Here is a 23,297-nt window from a genome sequence, read left to right as displayed (position 1 = left end):
CTGCTGCCCCCCAACACCTGCTGCTCAGCCTGACTGTGCTGCAGACACTGTAAACACAGAGGCTGGCGTTTGGGATCTGCAGGGCTGGGAACACCACTGTGATGGGGGAGCTCATAGGCTACCTGTGGGCGGACTGGCAACAGGGCCTCCAGGGAGGGGCCAGGACGGGGGCACAAGGCAGGATGGTCCCTGTGCCGGGGTCTTGGCACAGCAACACGTAGCACCCCTGGCTGAGGAATGCTGGGTGCCTGGTGTGTCTACTGCTCTCTTCCTGGACACCCAGGAATGGATCACATGTGCCCAGGTGTCCTGGTTGGTCCACATCCTAGGGTGAGGATGGTGCCTGGCTGCCCGCCAGGCACCAGTATAAGTTGCAAGTCAGATGTCAGTAGGAAGACCCAGAAGCCAGCCCACACCACTGGGCCTCCCCGACAAGAGGGGCTGGGCTGTGTGCCCCATTTGATACACACTCAGACATGGGGATTCTTCCTTGGCACTCCCTCCTTCCCTCTGGCCAAGGCAAAGGCCTACTCAGGCCCTCCAGGCCACCAAGCACCTGCCTTGAGGAGGTGGCTTTTCCAAAGAGGCTGTGGTGAAGAGAGCTGGTCTTAGAACCGGGGACCCCAACCCTACTGGCCCTGCCCAAACCTTGAAGCCTGGTTAGGTCCTGGCATCCCAGCCTTGTCGTCTTGATCCACTGGATAAAAGGGGTGAGGCCACGCTCCCTGAGGTTCTTGAATGCTGACCATGAGCTGGTGGCATGATCCTGTATACTCAGTGGGGGTCCAGCCAGGAGGGTTGCCCAAACATGCACTCTATTCCGGGTTTCTGGCGGGCTCATATATAAGGGCAGGGCAGTGAGTCGGAGGTACAGATCCCAGCCTCATTCACAGTGGCACCGGGACGTGAGGGCTCATCAGCTCAGGCCATTGTCCTTCAGTCCATGCAGTCGCTGTCCTTGGTCTGGGTAGGATGGGCTGGGGCTGGGCAGAGGGTGGGTGGGCCGCTCGGCAGTCACTTGCATGGGCCAGGGATAAAACTGCCACATGTTGCTGCCGGGGACATCCCAAGGCCAGCGCTCAGTTTCAGAGCCCAGCCAGTGACCACAGCCTTTGAAGGGACAATGGGCAAGTGTAGCTATGGCTCATCCCACCCAGCAGCCCACACCTAGATCGAGCATCTGCCCATCCTGCCTGCCTGGCACCTCAGTGCTGTACGTGTTGTCCTGGGGTCCCAGGGTCTTTTGACTGGGAGAGAGGCTTCAGCAGCTTGAGATGAGTACCTGGCTTCACATCCCTCATAAATTCCTCGAGTTGTTGCCAGGCCCCTATGATGTTACCACCACCTGCCTGACACTACAGTTTTGTGGTTTCATGCTTCCCCATAAAACAGAGGGCAGATCTCTGAACTTGACAGCTCACAGTTCTGTCGCAGGAGCCAGCCATGGTTCGAGTGGCAGCAGGCACGTGGGAGCAGCCATGGCAGTGAAGGGCCCCGTGTCAGAGCCCAGTGGGTGGCGCTGTAGGGCCGGCTGCTCGGTGTTAGTTCCTGGGTACCTGCGTGCCTCTGGCAGCCAGTGTCAGTCTGGTGCATGTTTGGGCAACACTCCTGGCTGGACCCCCACTGAGTATACAGGATCATGCCACCAGCTCATGGTCAGCATTCAAGAACCTCAGGGAGCGTGGCCTCACCCCTTTTATCCAGTGGATCAAGACGACAAGGCTGGGATGCCAGGACCTAACCAGGCTTCAAGGTTTGGGCAGGGCCAGTAGGGTTGGGGTCCCCGGTTCTAAGACCAGCTCTCTTCACCACAGCCTCTTTGGAAAAGCCACCTCCTCAAGGCAGGTGCTTGGTGGCCTGGAGGGCCTGAGTAGGCCTTTGCCTTGGCCAGAGGGAAGGAGGGGGTGCCAAGGAAGAATCCCCATGTCTGAGTGTGTATCAAATGGGGCACACAGCCCAGCCCCTCTTGTCGGGGAGGCCCAGTGGTGTGGGCTGGCTTCTGGGTCTTCCTACTGACATCTGACTTGCAACTTATACTGGTCCAGCCGGAGGCATCTGGTGGGCAGCCAGGCACCATCCTCACCCTAGTCTGTGGGGTGCGTGTCTGGGCATTCTTCAGACCGGCACATCGGGCACAAACAGCTGTTTGTGCCAAGGCTCTGCCTAAGCCAACTCTCCCTGTAGTGGGTCTGGTATGGGACCCCCGGCCCCAGCCCAGACTGTGGGGGGGACAGATCAGACACTTGGAGTGGCCCCAGGGGCTAGGCCTTCTCTGGGCTATTTCTCCCCAATGGTGGGTTGGGCCTTGGGGCCTATGTCTCTGTAGGCCAGGGGTCTGGGCAGGGGGTGCCAGGGCTTTATGCTCCTCCTAGACCCTTGGGGCAGGGGTGTGGGAGCCCGTGAGCCTTGGTGGGCAGAGCCAACCATTTGTGCTTCCCCAGGAGCCCTTGGCACCCACCCCTCTGACCACCCTCATACCTGCTATCTCCCACTCATCGCTGTGTGCCATGGAACAGTGGCCCTGCTCCCAAGACCTGGCTGGGGCCAGCTGGAGCATCAGTACCAGGTGCAGTGGGGCCTCTATCCCCCACTCAAGCATCGAGGGGAACAGGGTCCCAGTCCTCCAGTGCTGGTGTACCCGGCCCTGCCCCTTCTCTGGCATCAATAGAAAAGTATCATTAACAAGGGCTGGTGACAGCAACAGAGCATGTTACCAGAAATTTAGGAGATAGGAGCAAGACCCATTGTCCCTGTCTCTCTGCACTACTGCTGTGGGCTGGGTGGTAGGTTCCACATGCTCCTTCCTTGAGCTGCAGGCACCACCTGTATTCACACCCCACAGCAGTAATGGTGACCTTTATGTGGATTGCCCTGTTAGTCCTCAGTCACCTTGAGGGTGCCGTGGCCAGTGTCCCCACTGTGGAGGGAGAACCCAAGCCTGGGTTGGTGATCGAGTCACAGTCTTACAACTGGTTCACGCAACCTCAGGATTCAAACTCAGACTGGAGCGGCCATCTCCTCCAGTCCAGGGGGGGCGTTAGAGATCAGCTCACGGGGTCCCCAGGGTCAAGGAGTGACTGGGGTGCAGGATGTTTGGCTGTCCTCTCATCCCTAGACCCCAACTAGCCACATTCTTCCTGGGTCCCTTCACACATCTTTGAGGGTTTCTGGTTCTCTTTGCAGATCCAACTCTCAGCACCGCTTTTGGAAGCCCAGCGAGGTGGAGGAGGAAGTAGAGAGTGCTGCTATCTCCGAGATGCTCCAGAGCCGCCATATCACCTTTGCAGGGAGGTTTGAGCCTGTGCAGCACCGGTGCCGTGCCCCAAGGCCCGATGGCCGGCTCTGTGAGCGCCAAGATCGGCTAAAGGTGAGGCCTGACTGCAGGCACTTAGGGCCATAGGCCTAGGGTTAGGCAGGGCCAGAACAGGTCAGACAGAGGAGAGTGCTGAGCTCCCACCTGCCCTGGCCCTGGGTTGGGGACACTTGTAAGCACAGAGAAGCTGCCATGGAAGGGCTTGTCCATGGTTGACAGAAATTGCTTGGCCACTGGTCATCAGAAAATTGTATCTGGGGTCTCCTGTCCCGGGCCCATGACTTGGAATGCTCTCCAGGGGTCATTACACCCAGCGTCCGTCTAGGGTATGTCTAGCCTTCTCTGTGCTGTTCTAGACTCCTCAGAAGTAAGGCAGCACGTGGACCCCTTGTCTCTGGGGTTCATGAAGTGAGAGGCCATAGGTAGAGGCCAGAGGGGCCGGGCAGCAGCTGGCAGGCCGGCAGTTGGGAATGGTGTGAAGGGAAGTCTCTCCCATCAAACCAGCAGGAACAAGGCCCAGGCTCCCTGTTGCTGCCCAAGTTCCTGGATCCAGAGGGAAAATGGAACTGCCTCCCCCTTCTCTGTTGCTCCCCAGACCCCCCCCCCAGCTTTTGAATATGCAATTGAAGGGTAACACACCTTGGTTTTGTGTTACCACCCCGCCCAATGGCTGTTTGTGCCCAATGCACTGTGGGCTGTGATCAGGGCAGGCAGCACCCCCTTCGGCTGTCAGCTGCCCTGTCTTTGCTGTGCAGTGCCCTTTCCATGGAAAGATTATCCCAAGAGACGAAGAGGGAATGCCCCTTGACCCGGAAGACAGGGCGCTGGAGCAGAGGCGGCAGCAGCAGATGCAGAAGCGCCCGGGTAGGTCTGGGTGGGTGCTGTTGAGGGCATAGCCCTGGGACCCGCTGCCCCCAGGCATTTGGTCAGGGAGCACCCATACCACCAGCTTGGCCTGAGGAGCTGCACGATAGTAAAATAAGGTGGAGGGAGGAAACATTGCCTTAGGGGGCTCCACAGGGTGCTCAGGCTTCAAGCAGGTACACGTTGTCACAGGCGCCCAACAGGGACACAGGCTCCCCACGGCCTAGAAACCACCAGGTTATCATTTGTGTGGTTCAGTTTTAGATTCTTATGTTTTTTAAGCAGATGAAGGAATGAAGGCCAAGAAAGGTAAATGACAGGATCCCCGAGTCACTGTTCCTCCTAATGCTGCTGTCTCACTCTTCCCTTGTTCCGCCCCTTCTGCGGAGTTTTCGCAGCTGGGCAATTGTTTTGTCTCATTGCGGGGATGCGTGTGGCCACATGCTCAGGGAATCTGCTATGGCTGGTGGTGGGAGTTTGGGGTCCCCGTGCTGGCTGCCCTGTCCCCTGAGGTCTCTGTCACTTTGGTGAAGCCTACCCAGCCCATCCCACTCCGGGCCGGGGTTCATGTTTGTTTTCCGGAAGGGATTGTTATTGCAGGCCCTGGGCAGGCTTGGGCTCCCTCCCTTCTGAAGAGAGGGCCGGTCTGCAGGCCCAGACCTTGGTGAAGGTGGAAGTCGTGCCATGTCCGTGGGAGCACGGTTGGTGTGCTCGTGGGTCCCACCAAGCCATCTTGTCGTTCACAGGCTTTTTGCACTCTGGTCATGAGAGGCAGATGCTGAGTTTCAGACTGATCCCCAGAGATGGCACCTGGGCCCTGGGGGCCCTAGATGGTGCGGGCGGTGGTGTGTAGGAGGCCCTGACCTGTTAATCTTCGGGTGAGGCCTTCCCTGGTGGCTCATGCTCAGGAGCAAATGAAGTGCCTATTTTTTCTGTCAACCCTGAAGAGTATCTGGTTTTCCAGCCCTTGGTGACTTGTTAACAAACAGGTATCAGGCTGTGGCTACGGGCCACGCTGGCCAGTCAGATGTGAAATAGCATCTCTTTACTAACTACACTATTGATCCCGCCTCCCTAGCACACGGGGCAATTTTCTTTTCCCTGGTGCTAACCTCGGTGACAATGCGCGCAGCGCTCCAGGGCCCGTCAGCGCCCAGGAAGGCCGGGAGGCCCCGGCATCTATTGATTTTCTTCAAAGGCTTTTAAATTGCTCCTTCATTTTACTGAGGTGCTCATTCCATCTCTACTGGAAGCCAGCATTTTTTCGTTGTGTTTAAACAATTGCTCCATTCACTGGGTTCCTAAACTGTGACGCCTTCTTATTACTGGGAGATAAACTGTTTAGACAGTTTTCCTTAATCTTGGATTAATCGTTTCTGTATCTGAATTGTGCAGCCCCGTATTCCTTCACTTCAAAAAATCAGCTTGGGGAGGCCTCACCATCCGTCTGTCTGGGGCATATGGCTGCTTCCCTCCATAAATGTGCCTCCCCAGCAAAAGGCCTGGCCCCTCTGCTCCCAGCTCATGGGGTCCTGGTGCACATTTGGGCGTCCTTGAGTGTGGCGTGTTCAGCTCCTTCTGGAAGCCAGGGCCATTCGTTGGTCTCTTGGTCATCATGTTCCTACCTGGGTGGCCTTTGCAAGCACCTGGACCAGCACCTAGCCTGACAGATCCCTGCAGCAGTTTCGTGGAGGGAAACCCCCAGAGACTGAGATGGGGGTAGCTGCCCAGGAACCCTTGCACACTGAATTCTTTCTGCCCTAGGAGTCAGCATGCTGACCTTGCCGTGGCGTGGCCTGGGGCTGGCGAGGCTGGGTGACATTTGTTTCCCCTCACGGCCATGGCAGGTGATGCCTGGCATGCTCAGAAAAGACAGCTCTGTCTAGGTGAACTTCCACCCTGCATTTCTGAGGCCTACGGCCAGGCCAGCTTTAGATCAACACAAACAAAGCCCTTTGTTGGCCATCATGCTTGGCCCAGCCTTCCCCTTGGCCCTGGCCAGCCCCCACTACACACACTGGACAGCCAGCAGCCTTGTCTGGCAGGGCCATAATCGGCCTAGTGGGGCATGGCCCAGCCTGCAGGCAGGAAAGGCATTTGTGGATGGCACTGACCTGACCACTAGCGTTGGCCACCTTCCTGCCTGAGGGATCCATCACTATCCAGAGTGGCCTCGGGCCCAGCCTTGGCTCCTCCCTGGCCTGTGGAGGGTACAAAGGCCTGTGTGGGGCAGGGCAGTAGGAATGAGCTCTTCCTTGCCTTCTCCCAGGGGTGGCCTGTGTTCCCTCCCTCTCCACTCTACTGTTCTAGGAAGCCTGAGTTGGCCAGCACAGACCGTTCCCTTAGGCTGCCGGTGCCAGGGGCAAGGTCCCCTCCTGGGGGCCTTGGATGAGAGGTGTTCTGGTCAGTGCCAGGTGTCTCCTGAAATCCTGAAGTTCTATTACAGACTGGCAGGACCCTGAGTTCATGAAAGATGTGGAAGCAGCCACCGGGATGGATCTGGGCTCATCCAGGTACTGCAGGAAAGGCAAGGGGAAGAAGAGGAAGTACCCCAACCTCACCGACTTAAAGGCGCAGGCTGACACTGCCCGGGCACGCATCGGGAAAAAAGTCTTTGCCAAGTAAGAGCGGTTGGCCCAGGCACCTCAGTTCCAAAGCATCCCAATTTGAGGGCTTTTGAGAAGAGCCAATAGAGCTCCAAGATTCCGCAGGGCCTGGCCCCAGGGCTACCTGCTGTTTTTCCCTGGGTGACCACCCAGCCCCCTTCCCTGGAGGAGGGGATCCCAGCTAGCCAGGGCTGAATTAGATGCTTCCTGATTATATTCACTTGTGTGGTTGCTTTCCATGACATCAGTGGGCAGGCTCTGCCCACATTCTGAGGTATATTCCAGTGCTGGCAAGATTGGGAGTCACTGGCAGCCACCTTCAGAGCTGGGGGAGGCCATGGGAGAAGTGCCAGGGCAGGGCTGAAGCCACCCTCACCTGGGGCAGAACCACCCACATAGGGCCAAGTTCCAGGACTGGTAACTTCTGGCTCTTTCTGAGCTTTGCCTTCTGTCCTGGATGCCTGTGTCTCTGAAAGTGGCTCTCTCAGGATGTCTGCAAGTGGTCCAGGTGCAGCAACTGCCCCAGGACCAGTTCCTGATCCCAGCAAAGCACATTCAACCCAGAGCCCTAGTTGGAGCCTCTCTGAGAGCGTCTTGCTTTGCTTCCCCACAGGGCGGCTGTGCAGAGGGTGATCACAGCCATGAACCAGATGGACCAGAAGAAGCACGAGAAGTTTGCAAACCAGTTTAACTATGCACTGAATTAGAGTCTGGGCCAGGTATGCTACAGTCCCCTCTGGTCATCAGCTCCCCTTACTCTGCCTGTGCACTAGGACAGGAGAGTGGGCGTGGGTCTGGGTGGCGACTGCGTATTTAATGTGAGAAAATGGTGTGTTAAAATGCCCAGGAGGTATGGCCTCTCTGCTGCTATGGGAGACCCCTGTCCGGTTATAAGTCTGGCTTTGCAGAAGAGGCCCTTGAGCCCAGGGTGTGAACATGGGCAGGTGTCCCCAAGGGCTTCTCACAAATTCTTGTAAGACCTGTGCATTTTGTGGTACGTGGTTCAGAATGGATGGAAAGTACATGCTGCTCAGTGTTCAGAGTGTGTGTCCCAGCCTCCTCCCCAGGAGATGAGCATACCGAGGAGCTCTGGGAAAACCCACACTTGGATGCAAATGCTGGTTTTAACACAAACACATAGATAGTGAACCATTCACCCATTGGCACCTTGCATTTCCAACTTCATAGATTGTCTTGGTGATAGTTCCGCATCAGAATGCAGAGAACTGTCTCACTCTCTTCGGTTTTTAATAACAGCTGTATTGAGATACAATTCACATACCATAAAATTCACACTTCTGAAGTGTCAGTTCAGTAGCAATGAGTATATACACAGTTGTACAGCCGCGTCCACTCCCTAGCTCCAGGACTCTTACCACCCTAACAGGAGACCCTCACTCCCCTTCTCTCAGCCTCCGGGCAACAGCTGATGTACTGCTGTTTCTGGATTTGCTTTTTGGACATTTCATATGAATGGAATCATAAAATATGTGGCCTTTTGTCTCTGGTTTCTTCCACTTAGCGTAATGTTTTCAAGGTTTTTTCATGTTGTAACACGTGTCAATACTTCATTCTATTTCATCGCCCAGGAATATTCCAGTGTGTAGAGAGTACCACGTTGTGTTTATCCATTCATCACTGGCATTCGGGTTGGTCCTGCTTTTTGGCTATTATGAATAATGCTGTTCTGAACATTTGCGTACGAGTTTTTGTGTGGATGTATGTTTTCATTTCTTCTGTGTATATACCTAAGAGTGGAATTGCTGGCTTATATAGTAACTCAATGTTTAACTTTTTGATGACCTGCCAAACTGTTTTCCAAAGAGGCTAGACAATTTTGTATTTGTACCAATAATTTATGAGAGTTCTAATTTCTTCACATTCCTAACAACACTTGTAATTATCTTTTTATTTTAGCCATCTTAGTAGGTGTTAATTGGTATCTCATAGTGATTTTGATTTGCATTTTTCTAATGACTAATGATATTGAGCATCTTTTCGTGTGCTTATTGGCCACTTGTTTATCTTCTTTGGAGAAATATCTATTCATATCTCTTTCCCATTTTTAATTGGATTATTTGTCTTGAGTTGTAAGACTTTTTATATATTAATACATTCTGAATACTAGACCCTTATATGATTTGCAAGTATCCTCTCCCATACTGTCTTTACTTTCTTGATAGTGTCCTTTGAAACATAAAAGTTAATTTGGATGATGTCCAATTTATCTATTTTTTAAACAGATAAAAAAATAGATATTTTTTAAATAGATGTCAATTTTATTGCTTATGCACACATTTATTTGCTACTATGAAGTAAAAATACAGCACATCAAAATTTCCTTTCATTGCAATTTTTGAAAACCAGAAAATCTAATCAATTAAGCTCTAGCCAAAACTACCCAATGTTTCCTTCAGATTTTCTCCCACAAGTCATGGCTGCAAATTCTTGATGTTGAGTTTTATCGCACTGACTTTAGGTTACTAAAACACATGGGAATACTTCAGACGTATTGGGGATTCTTTGGGTGAAATCAAAAAGTAGAGCTAAAGTATACTGGAGTTATTCAGATACATTCAAACTACACAGATCCCTTATAAATTACTAGTATCAAGGTAATAGGGAAAAGATATAAGAAAAAGATATCAGAACTCATCATAGATTATTATTATCAATTAATTAGATGATTATTAGATCATATAATTTTCAAAATTATTGCTACAGTCTATCCTAACAAAGTAGCTTTCTCAACTTGCTTCATAAAATTACCAGCAAAAAAAGAAAAGCATAAGAATAAGGTTCATGGCAAAATGGGCAGGATGTCATAATTCCCTATTCTAGCATTTTCCGAAGGATCCCATTTGTGATGCATGCAGAAATCGCACCTACATTTGAATGGTTCACTTCTTGATTCACCCTGAGTTTCTTTAAGTCCAGTGTCTGCTAGCTATCTTTCAGGCGGAGCAAATCTGTTGATTAAAACATATCGCAGTCTTGCCAGCCTGTCTCTCTGCTCAGATAACAGCGTCCTCACTCCTCTTCTCCTGTAAGGCATAATAACGCCACCTCTCATAGCCTGGGAGATTCTTTGTCTTCTAGCCAGTCGTTAGGGTTGGGGTTGGGGTAAATCCTCTGGTGGAGGAGAACGGATATTGGTGCCAGCGCTGAAATTGACTAAGGTTCCTTATTAAAGTTTCAGGGAAGTTATGAGGAGACTCTGAATTGTTTTGAGAATTTTCTCCAGTGAGCATGTAAGACTCTGGGTCAAGGTTGAGTCAGGCATTTCTGAAAGGTCCATCTCAGTCTAGTCACAGCTGTAAGCTCCTCCTGGATCTTTGGGTCCCAGCAGAATGACAGGGAAACCTGGAAGGAACCCTGTAGCTCAGAAAGAGCCTGAAAACCCGAACTCCAACAAACGGTGCTGGAAGAACTCTATTTTTTTTCTGTTACTTGTGCTGTTGGTGTCACATCTAAGAAACAATCACTTAATCCATGGTTACAAAGATTTACACCTATAGTTTTCTTCAAAGAGTTTTCTAATTTTAGCTCTTATATGCAGATCTTTGATCCATGTTAAGTTTTGTATATGACATAAGAGTCCAACTTCATTCTTTTGCATGTGGATATCCAGTTGTGCCAGCACCATTGTTGAAAGATTATTCTTTCCCCATTGAATTATCTTAAGCACAATTATTGACAACCAGCTGACTAAGAGCTACTGGTCTATAGTTTTCTTTTCTTGTGATGTCTTTGTCTGGCTTTGGTATTAGAGTACTACTGACCTCATAGATTGAGTTAGGAAGTATTTTCTCCTCTCTGATTTTTTAGAAGAGTTTATGAAGGATTGGTGCTAATTATTTAAACTTTTGGTGGAATTTACCAGTGAAGCCATCTGGTCCTGCGCTTCTCTTTGTGGGAAATGTTTTTATTACTGATTCAATATCTGTATTTATTATAGGTAAATTTAGATTTTCTGTTCCTTCCTGAGTAAGTTTCAGTAGTTTATATCTTTCTAGGAGTTTGTCCATTTCATCTAGGTTATTTGTTACTATTTGGTTTTGTTTGTTTGTTTGTTTGTTTGTTTTTTGAAACAGAGTCTCACTTTGTTGTCCAGGCTAGAGTGAGTGCCATGGCGTCAGCCTGGCTCACAGCAACCTCAAACTCCTGGGCTCAAGCAATCCTTCTGCCTCAGCCTCCCGAGTAGCTGGGAAGCGCCATCATGCCCGGTTAATTTTTTCTATATATATTAGTTAGCCAATTAATTTATTTCTATTTATAGTAGAGACAGGGGTCTCCCTCTTGCTCAGTCTGGTTTCGAACTCCTGACCTCAAGCAATCCGCCCACCTCGGCCTCCCAGAGTGCTAGGATTACAGGCGTGAGCCACCGGGCCTGGCCTGTTACTATCTGTTGACACATATTGTTCATAGTATTTCCTGATTTAGTAATTTGAATCTTCTCTCTTTTTTCCCTCCCTGGCTTAGTCTAGCTAAAGATAATCAATTTCATCGATCTATTCAAAGAAACAACTTTAACTTTGTTGATTGTTCTATATTATTTTTCCATTTTTTATTTCATTAACTTTCAGTGTAATCTTTACGCTTTCCTTTGGGTTGCTTTGGGTTTACTTTTCTTTTTCTTATTTCTTAAGATGGAAGATTAACTTATGGATTTAAAGTCTTTCTTTTTAATATAGGTGTTTATAACAATAAATTTTCATCTAAGTATTGATTAAGCGTCATGTCATAAGTTTTGGTATATGATGTCTTTGTCTTTTTTTAATATCAAAGTATTTTCTAATTTCTCTGGTGATTTATTTTACTTCCTGATTATTTAAGAGTTTGTTTAATTTCTACATACTGGTGAATTTCCCTAATTTTCTTCTGTTATTGATTTCTTATTGCATTCCACTGTGGCCAAAGAACATACATTATGATTTCACTTCTTTTCAATGTATTGAGAGTTATATTGTAGCCTAACATATGTTCTGTCCTGGAGAATGTTCCACATGAACTTGAGGAGAATGTTCTGCTGTTATTAGGTGAAATGTATCTATAGATGTCTGTTAGGTGTAGTTGGTTCGTAGTGTTGGTTAAGCCTTGTCTCTGAGTTGCTCTGCCTAGTTTGTACTCATGTCTGAAAGCGGGATATTGAAGTCTTCAACCATTATTGTTGAATTTTCTTTTTCTCCCTCCAGTTCTGTCAGTTTTTGGTTCGGGTATTTGGGGGCCCTATTGTTAAGTGCATTCATGTTTATACTTGTTATTTCTTTCTGATGGATGGACCCTTTTATCATTATAACATGTCCTTCTTTGTTTCTTAAAGTCTCATTTGTCTGATATTAGTGTAACTATTCAGCTCTCTTGATTATTGTTTGCACAGTATGTCTCTTTCCATTCTTTTACTTTTATCAAATCTCTGAATCTAAAGAGTGTTTCTTGTAGACAGTGTATAGTTGGATCATGTTTTTAATCCATTCTGCCAGTTTGTGCTGCTTGAGAGGAGCATTTACTCCATTTGCATTCAGTAAAATTACTGATAGGGTTGGATTTTTTTTTTTTTTTTTCAGACAGAATCTCTATCTGTTGCCTGGGCTAGAGTGCAGTGGCATTATCATAGCTCACTGCAACTTCCTGGGCTCGAGCGATCCTCCTGCCTCAACCTCCCAAGCAGCTGGGACTACAGGCACATGCTAATACGCCTGGCTAATTTTTCTATTTTTATAAGACAGGATCTTGCTTTGGCTCAGGCTGGTCTTGAACTCCTAGCCTTAACCGATCCTCCCACCTTGGCCTCCCAGTGTGCTTAGGATTATAGGCATGAGCCACTGTGCCTGGCTAAGGTTGGATTTATGTCTGCTACTTTTCTATTTGTTTTCTATATGTCTTTTTTGTTTCTTCCTCTATTCCTCCATTTAACACACTTTTTATTGTGTGTTAAGTGGATATTTAATTCCTTTATAACATTTTAATTTCCTTGTCTCTTCTGTTTTTTAAAGTTATTTTCTTGGTTGCTCTGAGTAGGACACTTAACAACTTAAAACAATCTTGCTTAGATCAACACCAACTTAATTTTAATAATGTATAAAAATTTTGCTCCTGGCCGGTCTCGCACCTGTAATCCTAGCAGTCTGGGAGGCTGAAGCAGGCGGATTGTTTGAGCTCAGGAGTTCGAGACTAGCCTGAGCAAGAACAAGACCCTGTCTCTACTAAAAATAGAAAGAAATTAGATGGACAACTAAAAATATATAGAAAAAATTAGCCGGGCATGGTGGTGCATGCCTGTATTCCCAGCTACTCAGGAGGCTGAGGCAGAAGGATTGCTTGAGCCCAGGAGTTTGAGGTTGCTGTGAGCTAGGCTGACACCACTCTAGCCTGGGCAACAGAGTGAGACTGTCGCAAAAAAAACAAACCCAAAACCAACTTTGCTCCCATTATAGCTCTGTGTCCTCCCAGCTTCTTTGTGCTGTTTTTGCCATACAAATTATATCTTTGTAGATTGCAAGCCCATCAAGATAATTTTGTATTTATTGCTTCATGCTGTTGTCTGTTAAATCAGGTAGAAGAAGAAAAGATTTATGAACTAAAATTCATTATACTGTCTCTGTAGTTGGCTCTGTAGTTAACTTTTCCAGTGCTTTTTATTTTTTTGTGTGGATTTGAGTCTAGTGTCTTTTGCTTCAGCCTGAAAGGCCACCTTTAGTATTTCTTATAGGGCAGGTCTGCTAACAATAGCTTTTCTTCATCTTTTATCTGGGAATATCTTAATTTCTCCTTCACTTTTGAAGAATAATTTTGCTAGATATAGACATCTTGGTTGACAGTCTTTTTTTTTTTTTTTTTTTTTTGAAAATGTCATCCCACGGCCTTCTGTTCTCCATGGTTTCTGATGAGAAGTGTCTGATATTGTGGAAGATGCCTGGTGAGTTTCTTGCTGCTCTCAAGACACTTTGGCTTTTGACAGTTTGACTATGATGTGTCTAGTTATGGGTCTCTTAATGTATGCTGTTTACAGTTCATTGACTTTATTGCTTATAAAGATTAATGTTTTTCATCAGATTTGGAAGGTTTTTGGCCATTATTTCTCCATATATTCTTTCTGTGTTGTTTTTTACTGTTTATATTTTGTTTTATTTTGTTTTTGTTTTTTGAAACAGAGTCTCACTCTGTTGCCCGGGCTAGACTGAGTGCCGTGCCATCAGCCTGGCTCACAGCAACCTCAAATTCCTGTGTTCAAGCAATCCTCCTGCCTCAGCCTTCCGAGTAGCTGGGACTATGCCACCACACCCAGCTAGCTATTTGTTCTATTTTTAGTAGAGACAGGACCTCACTCTTACTCAGGCTGGTTTTGAACTCCTTACCTCAAGCAGTCCTCCTGCCTTGGCCTCCCAGAGTGCTAGGATTACAGGCGTGAGCCCTTGCACCCTGCCCATATGTTTTTTCTGCTTCCTGTCTTTCTTCTCCTTGGACTCCCATTATGTGTGTGTTGGTATCGTTGGTGGTGTCCACTGGTCTCTGAGGCTTTTCAAAATTCTTTTTTCTGTTCCTCAGACTGGATAATCTCAGTTGACCCCTCTTCAATATCAAAGATTCTTTCCTTTGCTGAATAAAATCTGACGTCAAGCTGCTCTAGTGAACTTTTCATTTCAGTTATTGTACTTTCCTACTCCAGAATTTCTATTTGTTTCTCCTTTATAATTTCTATATCTTCACTGATATTCTCCATTTAGTGAAAAATCATTCTCATACTTCAAGTCTTTAGACACGGTTTACTTTAGTTCTTTGAATATATTGATAGTAGCTAATTTAAAGTATTTGTCTAGTGGGTTCAACATCAGGGATTAATTAGGGACAGTTTCTATTAAATGTTTTTTTTCCTGTGTACAGGTCAAGCAAACACACATTGTTTCTTTGTTCATCTTATAATTTTTTTGATGAAAACTGGACATTTTAAATATTAATAATGTGATATGTAACTCTGAAAATTGTATGCCTCCTCTGCAGGGTTTGTTGTTGTTGCTGTTTGTAGTTTAGTGTCTTTCCTGGACTAATTCTGTAAAATCTGAACTGTTGGTTGTATGCAGCCACTGAAATGTCTGCTTGGTCAACTTCATGCTCAGCTAATGACTGGATAGAGATTTCCTTAAGTGTTTTGATTTAATAACTCTCCCAGTTTTTGCCAACAAGCTGTGTGTATGCTTTGGGCACACCTTCAACACTCAGGCAGGCAGCTGCCAACTCTGCCTTAGCCTTCGCTTCCTACTTGCACAGAGCCACAGAGTCAGCCAGAGGCAAGAGCTTAGGTCCTCCTCATGCATGACCTCCCATATCTCCAGGGGTATGTCAGAGCTTTTCAAAACCACTGTGGACATCTCATTCCTCAGCTCTTCCATTCAAGATCTTTGGCCAGCCTCTTGTCTGCTTCAATGGCTGTCACCACCCTAGGCAGCTGTCACGTTTTTGACAAAATCCCACTGAGCCAACTGAGGTCAAATAACAACAGGCCCTGCAGCCAGACAAGTCAAACAGTGACAGTTTTCCAGGGATGGAGCTTTCGAAGGAGTTCCAAACCCAGTCCTCCCTGTTCAGTGGCTGATAGGCTGTCAGTTCCTAGCTTCCGTGGATTTGTGGCTGCTGGTTTTGGTGGTGACGGTGGTAGTGGTGGTGGTTTTTTGAGACAGGGTCTTGCTCTGTCACCCAGGCTGGAGTGCAGTGGCACAGTCACAGCTCACTGCAACCTTGAACTCCAAGGCTCAGTATGTCCTCCTGCCTCAGCCTCCCGAGTAGCTGGGACTACAGGAGCATATCAGCATGCCTGGCTAAGTTTTACAATCTTTTTTTAGAGTCAGGGTCTCACTATGTTGCTCAAGCTGGTCTTAAACTCCTGGCTTCAAGTGATCCTCCTGCCTTGGCCTCCCAAAGTGCTAGCATTACATTGTGCCTGGCCATGGCTGCTAGTTTTCTTTTTTATCTTTATTTTTTAATTTTAAACTTGCTCCCCAGAAAAGCACATGACTGCTAGTTTTAAAGGCCACTGCAGAGCTGGGTGAGGGAAACGGACTAGTGCATGTTAACACACCACAGGCTCACTGTTCTTACCAAGATTCAGCCATTCTTGAACAAACACTTCCTGGATTATGTTATAAGCCTTTTGTTCACTTCCAGAGTCTTGAAAAATTTGGTTTGGCAGTTTCCCCGGTGTTCTGGGCATTGCAGAGGAGTGGGTTTCAAGTCCTCGCTCTGCCTCTCTGGAAGGGCTCCTCTGTGTCTTGTGGCTCAGGGTGTTCTGCTGTGGGGTGGGGGTACACTGTCATTCATGCAAGTGACACTGGTAGTTGGATCTGCAGGCTATTTCTGGTCTCTCCCTGTGCCTAGCAGTCCCGCAGCAGATGTCCTTGTGTGTATATCTTTTCATACATACAGACAGTGCTGAGTCAAGGTGTTTGTATAATTATAATTTCGATAGATACTGCAAAGTTGCCCTTCTTAAAAGCAGTATCATTTTGCTTTTCCACCAGCAGTGTGTGAGCACTTATTCTCCCAACCCTCACCCACCCAGCATGTTGGCGAACAGTTTGCTCCTTGCTGCGTAAAAAGGTGATATCTTATAGTTTAGTTGACTTTTCTCTCAGGAGTGAGATACTGAGCATTTCTTCATATGTTTAAGAATTTGTTTTTCCCTTTTCTGTGAATTGTATGTCCATATCCTTTGCCCATTTTTTTATTGGCTTGCTAGTTTCTTTTTTTTGGAATTGAGATTTTATTGGTTGTGTTGAGGATCAGTACAGTACACAGTTCTTAACATAGGTACCAAAAATATAAAAAGCCATTTATTTTAATTCTTTTTAGAACAGTTATTCCAGTGACTTTCCAGCTTAAAATTTGGAGGCAAATTTTCCTTAAGAAGATATCAAGTACCAGTATCTTCGTATGTTGATAAGCTATTACATAAGTCCCACCAATATCAAATTATTATTGTATATACTACATACTCAAATTTTCAGTCTTTCACAGCACATTAACAAAGTTATTAGGAAAACAGGACTACCACAACCAAAGATATTACAGAGTGTACACAACTCTGACAGAGACAGCCATGATCAAGGAGTGGTTTTCTTTAGGAAACAAGTCTACTAAAAAACAACATGGGAATAGAAGTAATTTAAAATGTTCAAGACATTAAATGCAGGCCTGGGACTCCATTAAGTATTGCCATTAAGTATATACTCTGTATTAGAGGATATAAAAACTAACTCTCCTGTATGAAATGTTAAGCTGACACCCAAGACAGTCAAAGCCTCCCATAATTCAATATCCCACACTGTTTTCTGGTTGTACCAAAAAATAACCAGCGAATGATTTCACCTCTTTAAAAAAAGTGTTTATACTTAAAAAATGGGATGAGGTGGAATTCCCTGCTTTTTAGGTTTCTAGAGCTACTAAAAAACTTGCATTTACAAAATAGTTGATAAAAATATTCCTCTGGATTGTACAAGGGAGACAGGGACCGCTGATAAGACACGGTGTATGATATGAATCAGACTTGGCTTCTTTCTCTCCTGTCTCATCAGAGGCTGGACTCTCCTCAGTTTTAGTTTCTCCATTTTCTGCAGGTAAATCTTTAGTTTCTTGGTTAACGACTTCGGCCTTTGCTCCCCTTTTTCCCTTCTGATTGCACTTTTTTGTCTGAAGATTTATTCTTTGCTGCTGCCTTTATGGGCTTTGTTTCCACTTTTGCAGGAGCAGGTTTAGCTGACAGCCGCGCAGATCTCCTCTTGGGCTCTTCCTTCACTGTGCCTTTGGCCAAGCTGACCTTCCTGTTGGGCATCTTGACTGCAGGGAGGGGGCTTGCTGAGAGCCTTCCCTAGAGTCTTCTGGAAGCTGGGCTGCCTGGCCACTGCTGTGAGACCTGTGGGAGAACTGGATGGAACCGGATTGGGAGCCCACCTCCTGCTCCTCCCCCCATCCCCCACGCCGGCCCCCTAGTTTATTTCTTAAGTTGTGGGAGTTCTTTATTCATTAAGAAAATTAGCTCTATGTGATGCACTGCAAATATTTCCTATTTATCTTCTGATTTTCCTTATGCTGTTCATTTTTGTTGTGTTGTTGTTGTTGTTGTTATTATTATTATTATTATTATTATTTTGTCCATCTAGAAGCCCCAGGTAGAGTGCAATGGTGTCATCATAGCTCACAGCAACCTTAAAACCTTAAACTCCTGGGCTCAAGCCATCCTCCTGCCTCAGCCTCCTGAGTAGCAGGGACTACAGGTGTGGTGGCACCTGCTAAAATTAGCACCTGCTAATTTTTCTATTTTTTGTAGAGATAGGATCTTGCTGTGTTGCCTAGGGTGGTATCCAGCTCCTGGCCTAAGGTGATCCTCCTGCTTCAGCTTCCCAGAGTGCTAGGGTTATAGGTGTGAGCTACTGCACAGCATACCTTGTAGACTTTTTAGGTAGTTGAATTATCAATCTTTCATGGCTTCTGAGTTTTATGTTATAGTTAGAATGCTCTTCCCCATGCAGAAATTATATTAAAAATTCTTTTATCTTTTAGTATTTTTATGGATTTCATTTTCACATTTAAATCATTAATCTACCTGTAATTTATTTTGATATAAAATGTGAGCCAGGAAATCCAGTTTTTAAAATTTCAGATAGTTGTCCAGTTGCCCCTACACCATTTATCAATGAATTCAGGGGTTTTTGCAGATTGGGAAAACCCCCTTTATGATGTGTTACAGTCCCCAGTGGTTCTGTTTCTGGACCTTCTGTCCTGCCTGCCTGCCTGATCATATATTATCATACTGTTTTAGTTACTGTCGCTTTGTAATTTTTTGTGTGTAAGACTCCTTGTATATTTCTGTCCATCTTGAAATAAAGTTGGGATAATAGGGGTGAGATAGAAGAGGAGAGGGAATTTTTGTAAATGTAATTCAAGACTAATTTGTTACCCTGGTGCTTTTTGTATCAGATCTTTTGATGAATGCTTATTATTAATAAAATATAAACTTTGACTCTGTGTTTCTGACCAGCAGGAATGAGGGCTTGTGAAACTGGGGGACTGGGCTGGCCCTTCTGCACAGGGGCCAGGCTGGGGAGGAGGAGTAGGAGTGGGTGGGTGTATCCTAGGGGTGGGGTAGGGGCGAGGGCAGATATGGGGCAGGGCAGTGGGTGCCCGTGACAGGTGGGGATCGGGTGGGGGAAGGGGCGAGGGGGGCACTGCATCCCTGGGAGCAGCTCCACCACTCTGAGCCCAGGCCTCACTGGGTGACTTGGTGCTGACGGGTTGCTAAAGTCCTGCTTTCTCCGAGGCCCAGGTGGAGGATGCTGCACCCCCTCCCTTGATGCCCTCAGCACTCTCCTTCCCCCTACACTTGGCACAATGTGGTTTGGGGCCGCATGAGCCAGGCAGGTGGGAGGCAGGGGAGCCTGGGGCCGCCTTACCAGTAGGTGAATTTAGAGCCAGTGGGCAGGGCCATGCCCCAGTTCCGAAGGAGCCACCTACAGGAGAGGACCGCCCCTCCCATGGGGGGAAGGGGCTGGCAAGGACTCAGGCTGAGAATCTGGGGTCCTGAGTTCAGGGGAGGGAATTGGGGGGCTACCTGCAGATTCACTGACCCAGTACCTCCCAGAAGTCCCTGCCACATGCCCATGCCCGGCCCTGCACACTCCAGGGGTCCGCCTGTCCTAAGGCTGAGCCTGGTGGCTGAAGAGACAGCACAGGTACAGGGGCCACCAGTTCACCCACTCCTCCTCCGTGTCCCTGGACTGATGGAGGCCAATACCTCTGGATGGCCAGGCTTTAAAAATGGCATCATCCCCAGGGGCTCCTGGCCTAGAGGAGAGAGGCTGGGCCCTGTGGCAGCCTCAAGTTGTAGGCTGGGGTCAGTGCAGCTACCAGCAGCCGGGAAGGACGGGGAGGCGGAGCCATTCATTCACACAGCATCTACCGAAGGCAGTGGTATTAGAGCAGGCCAAGGATGCTACAGGTGAGAAGGTGACCCTGAACAGAGGGGATGCTGGGAGCGTGGGGGTTTAGGAAGAACCCTGCTGGCGGACTGGAGCTCAGATGGCTGCCGAGCACAAGCGTTTGGGCCCAGAGGAGGCAGTGCTTGAGGAGGGCACAGGTTCCATGGACGGAGTGCCCATCAGGGCAGGTGGTGCAGGTGTGTCAGGCTGGGCTGGCAGGAGCAGGCCCTCAGTGCCAGGCTCAGGGCTTGGGCTCCATCCCAGGGCTGCGGGGGCTGCTGATGGGGCCCAGGAAGGCAGGGGGCGCCAGACCAGCTGGTGCAGAGCACTGTTGCCCTCTCCCAGGGCAGGCTGGCTGAAGTCAGCCCAGGGAGTAGCAGATGGTGGGTGTGAGGACTAAAAGGGCACAGGTCACAGCCTCAGTGCCGGGCTGGATGGGCTGTTGTAGAAATGGGGAGGGCGGGTTATACAGAACTGAGAACTCCAAGTAAGAGTGGCACAAACACAAGGGTTTATGCGTATTCTGTCAATCATAAGCCCAAAGATAGGTGTCCCGAGCACCATGTTTCCTCACAGCATTCAATGTGTGGCCTCCATTGCCAAGGCTACCTCATAGCCCAAAGTGGCTGCTGGGGCTCCAGCCATCACTGGATCTACAGAAGGAAGGAGGCGAGATGCACCTCCCCACTGAGCCATTCCCAAGAGGAGCCTTCCCAGGACCCTCTCCTTTAATGCACACACACTGCTTGTGTTAACTCGGCCATACCTAGTCACAAGGCAGCATCCAGCTGCCCACTGCCCCAGAAGCAGGAAATGTCTTTATCCCGGGAGACAAGTGCCCAGCCACAATTGGTCCCTATTTCCCAGGAAGAGAGAGAACGGGTCAGCACCCAACAGAGCTGCCTCTGAAGGGGGCCACCACACAGGGCTGTCTGGGACGAGCTGGGATGTGAACATCCCAGGGTTGTCTCTGTGGGCAATGAGGCCTGGCAGTGAATGAGACCACCTACCCCATGAGACCACCTATCCCACTTACCCCTCTGTGAGACGAGAAGGTGACCCTGGGGGTGGGATGGCGCAAAGGCTTCCTAGGTGCCAGAGGACAGTGACAGCCACGGGGGCAGACAGGTCTCACTCAGCCCTGCCCCTCAGGACAGTCCTGCCTGCAGAGGGTCACCTGCTTGGGCACTGCCTTTTCCTCCCTGCTGTCACCTCCCTCAGCTCCAGCTGCCTAGTCCACCCCCATAAGCGGTGCCTCCAGGAAGCCCCTGCTCCCGCATGGGCGGGGCAGGTCCTCTGGGCTCCCAAGGCGAAGACTGGGGGATCCACACCAGGCCCTGGGCGCGGCCGACTGGAAGACTCTCAGGAGCGAGGGCACACACACGGGCACACAGTCACTGGGGGAGGCCGGAGGGTACCAGGCAGCCGGACGTCTCTGGGCAGCACAGGTGGACACAGGACAGGACGGTGGGCACAGGCAAGACTGAGCACGTGCAGAGGACGTGGAGGACGTGGGGAGGTCTGGGGGCGAGGGGTCCTGCACCTTCCTGGGATTTGGGTGTCAAGGTGCGGTGGGCAAGGGTGTTCAGAGTGTGGGGCTGCAGGTGGCACCCTGAGGCAGGGCCTGAGGTGGGAGGAGCATGGTCTGGCTCTGTTGGGTATGGAAGTCCCCGGCCCTCAGAGGGCATTGTGGCAGGAACTGGACGTGGCAGGGACTAGGCGAGGTGGGGCCCCTAAGCCCAGGGTGCCCCAGGACTTTCAGAAGAGGAACCAGCGGCTGGGTGAGCAGGGCACGTGGAGGATGCTGGGGAGGCCCATGGGGCAGGACCCTCTGGGGCCAGAGGTGACAGCTCTGTTGATAACCTTGGCTCTGAAGGCGGAGGCAGGGGCTGCTGGAATCCACAAGGGCAAGCAGGGTGACAGGAGAGCAGCCAGTGCCAGGACAGCAGGGAGGGCAGCACGTGGTGGATACAGGCAGGCGGGTGGCAGGATCTTGGGGGGGAGGTGGCCATGAGCCTGTGGCAGCCCTGGTGGCCTATGGAGGGGAATGTGAACACACCGGGGTGGGGGAGCAGACTGCTGCCAGCTGAGCGCTGCTGAGGTCGTAGCCATGGGCCGAGGTTGACTGTCCCCAGTGAGCCCCACGGCTGCTTGTGGGGTGGGGTTGGGTGGGCAGAAAGCCAGGTAGGCTTACACTGGGCAGGTAGGCACGGGCAAGGGCAAGGGTCACAGCTCCGTGGGAGCTTTGCATGCATGATGGGAGCTGCTGGCAGCCCCCACATCCGTTCTCCTTTTACTAGGACTGAGACGCCCCCCAGGTGAAATCCCTCATCTCCCAGCCCCCCTTGGCTAGGAGCGGTGCACTCTGGCCAATGAGATGTAAGCAGTTGTGTTTCATGGGCCCTGGGAAAGCACCTTAAAAGAAAGGGGGTGCACCCTGCATCACCCTTCTCTCCTGCTTGCTACCTGGAACTGAGGGTGTGATGGTTGGAGCCTGAACCTTCATCTGGGTCTGTGAAGAAGAGGGCCCCACCTGGGGATGGCACAGGGAAGAGCTGCAGGGAGCTGGGTCTTGGGACTCAGTGAAGGCCTGGTAACTGTCCAGCGGTGGCACTGGCAGAACTGCACAAGGGAAAATACACAGCCTCCTTTAACTTCTGTTCACCAGGGTTTCTCCTAACATGCAGCCACGAAACCCTAACCCACACAGCAAGGGACCAAGGAGCACCAGGAGCTGGGCGGGCGAGGAAGTGGCCACATAGGGCGCCCCTCACTGTCTAGCTCTGCGGCCACTGTGCAGGAGGTTGGGGGCAGCCTGGGGGAGCACTCGTCCTGCCTTGTTTATGGACAAGAGGCGCTTTCCGTGGAAGGCTCTATCGAAACTACACGGATACAATGCTGGGATGCCAGGCGGATGCTGTCTGGGCAGGATGGATCCGAGTTCTAGGAGCAGAGGCGTGGAGAGCGTCTTGGGGTTCAGACAGCCCCTCATGGCACTGACGCCAAAGGGGGGACAGGTCAGGGTGGCCCCCAAGGCCACTGCTCACCTCTGCCTCCAGCTCAGGCCCCGGAGGGGAGACCGAGTCAGGGGTGGGAGACAGATGCTGAGAACTGGGTAGGCAGGAGAGGCCCCTTGGCAGAGGCAGAAGTGGCGGGGCCAAGCTGAGGGTCCCCTAGGAAGCAGCCAGATCCTGCAGCTCCAAACTCCTGGGAGTGTGGTGGGCCCCAGGGCCCCAGTGGGAGAGGGAGCTGAAAAGCTGGAACCGGAGGTGCACCTGGGCCTCAGTCTCCTCCGGTGAAGTGTGCAGACGCCACAGGGCTGCTGGGACGTTCAGGTAGGCAGACACAGTCCTCTTCAGGCAAGCACCTGGCACACAGTAGCTGTGCACCAGAGGGAGACTGGGGGGCCCCAAGCAAGTGCCAAGGAGCAGGCCCCCACTCCTGTGGCACGTCCTCCTCCACTCCCACCTGCCCACCCTTTGCCCCTTGTGTCAGGGAGGCCAGTGTGGAGCATTCCTTTCCACTCCTGCCATGGCACCAGGGAGT

At 49.6% G+C, this 23,297-nt stretch overlaps 1 protein-coding gene and 1 pseudogene across 6 annotated transcripts in view; one reads left to right on the top strand and one right to left on the bottom strand.

Annotated features, from left to right (window-relative positions):
* UVSSA (UV stimulated scaffold protein A) overlaps nucleotides 1-18,796 on the top strand; it is a 46,559-nt gene extending 27,763 nt beyond the window's left edge. For 2 of the 6 annotated variants that reach the window (XM_012783367.3, XM_075992907.1), the window contains exons 11-15: nucleotides 3,184-3,367; nucleotides 4,069-4,177; nucleotides 6,624-6,798; nucleotides 7,397-7,502; nucleotides 17,521-18,796. In XM_012783367.3, the coding sequence (XP_012638821.2) occupies nucleotides 3,184-3,367; nucleotides 4,069-4,177; nucleotides 6,624-6,798; nucleotides 7,397-7,490 (562 nt within the window). In that variant the 3' untranslated portion in view covers nucleotides 7,491-7,502; nucleotides 17,521-18,796. Of the gene's footprint in view, nucleotides 1-3,183; nucleotides 3,368-4,068; nucleotides 4,178-6,623; nucleotides 6,799-7,396; nucleotides 7,503-13,677; nucleotides 13,703-17,520 lie in introns of those variants that run through there. The other 4 variants (XM_075992906.1, XR_012912426.1, XM_075992908.1 and 1 more) reach the window with 4 other exon arrangements.
* Nucleotides 16,057-17,608, bottom strand: LOC142861188 (non-histone chromosomal protein HMG-14 pseudogene; annotated as a pseudogene).
* Nucleotides 18,797-23,297: the final 4,501 nt, after the last annotated feature.

The sequence above is a fragment of the Microcebus murinus genome, chromosome 16, assembly GCF_040939455.1.
Source record: "Microcebus murinus isolate Inina chromosome 16, M.murinus_Inina_mat1.0, whole genome shotgun sequence".
NCBI lineage: Eukaryota > Metazoa > Chordata > Mammalia > Primates > Cheirogaleidae > Microcebus > Microcebus murinus.
Note: the sequence above shows the minus strand (reverse complement) of the source record. Positions and strands in the feature narration are given on the sequence as shown.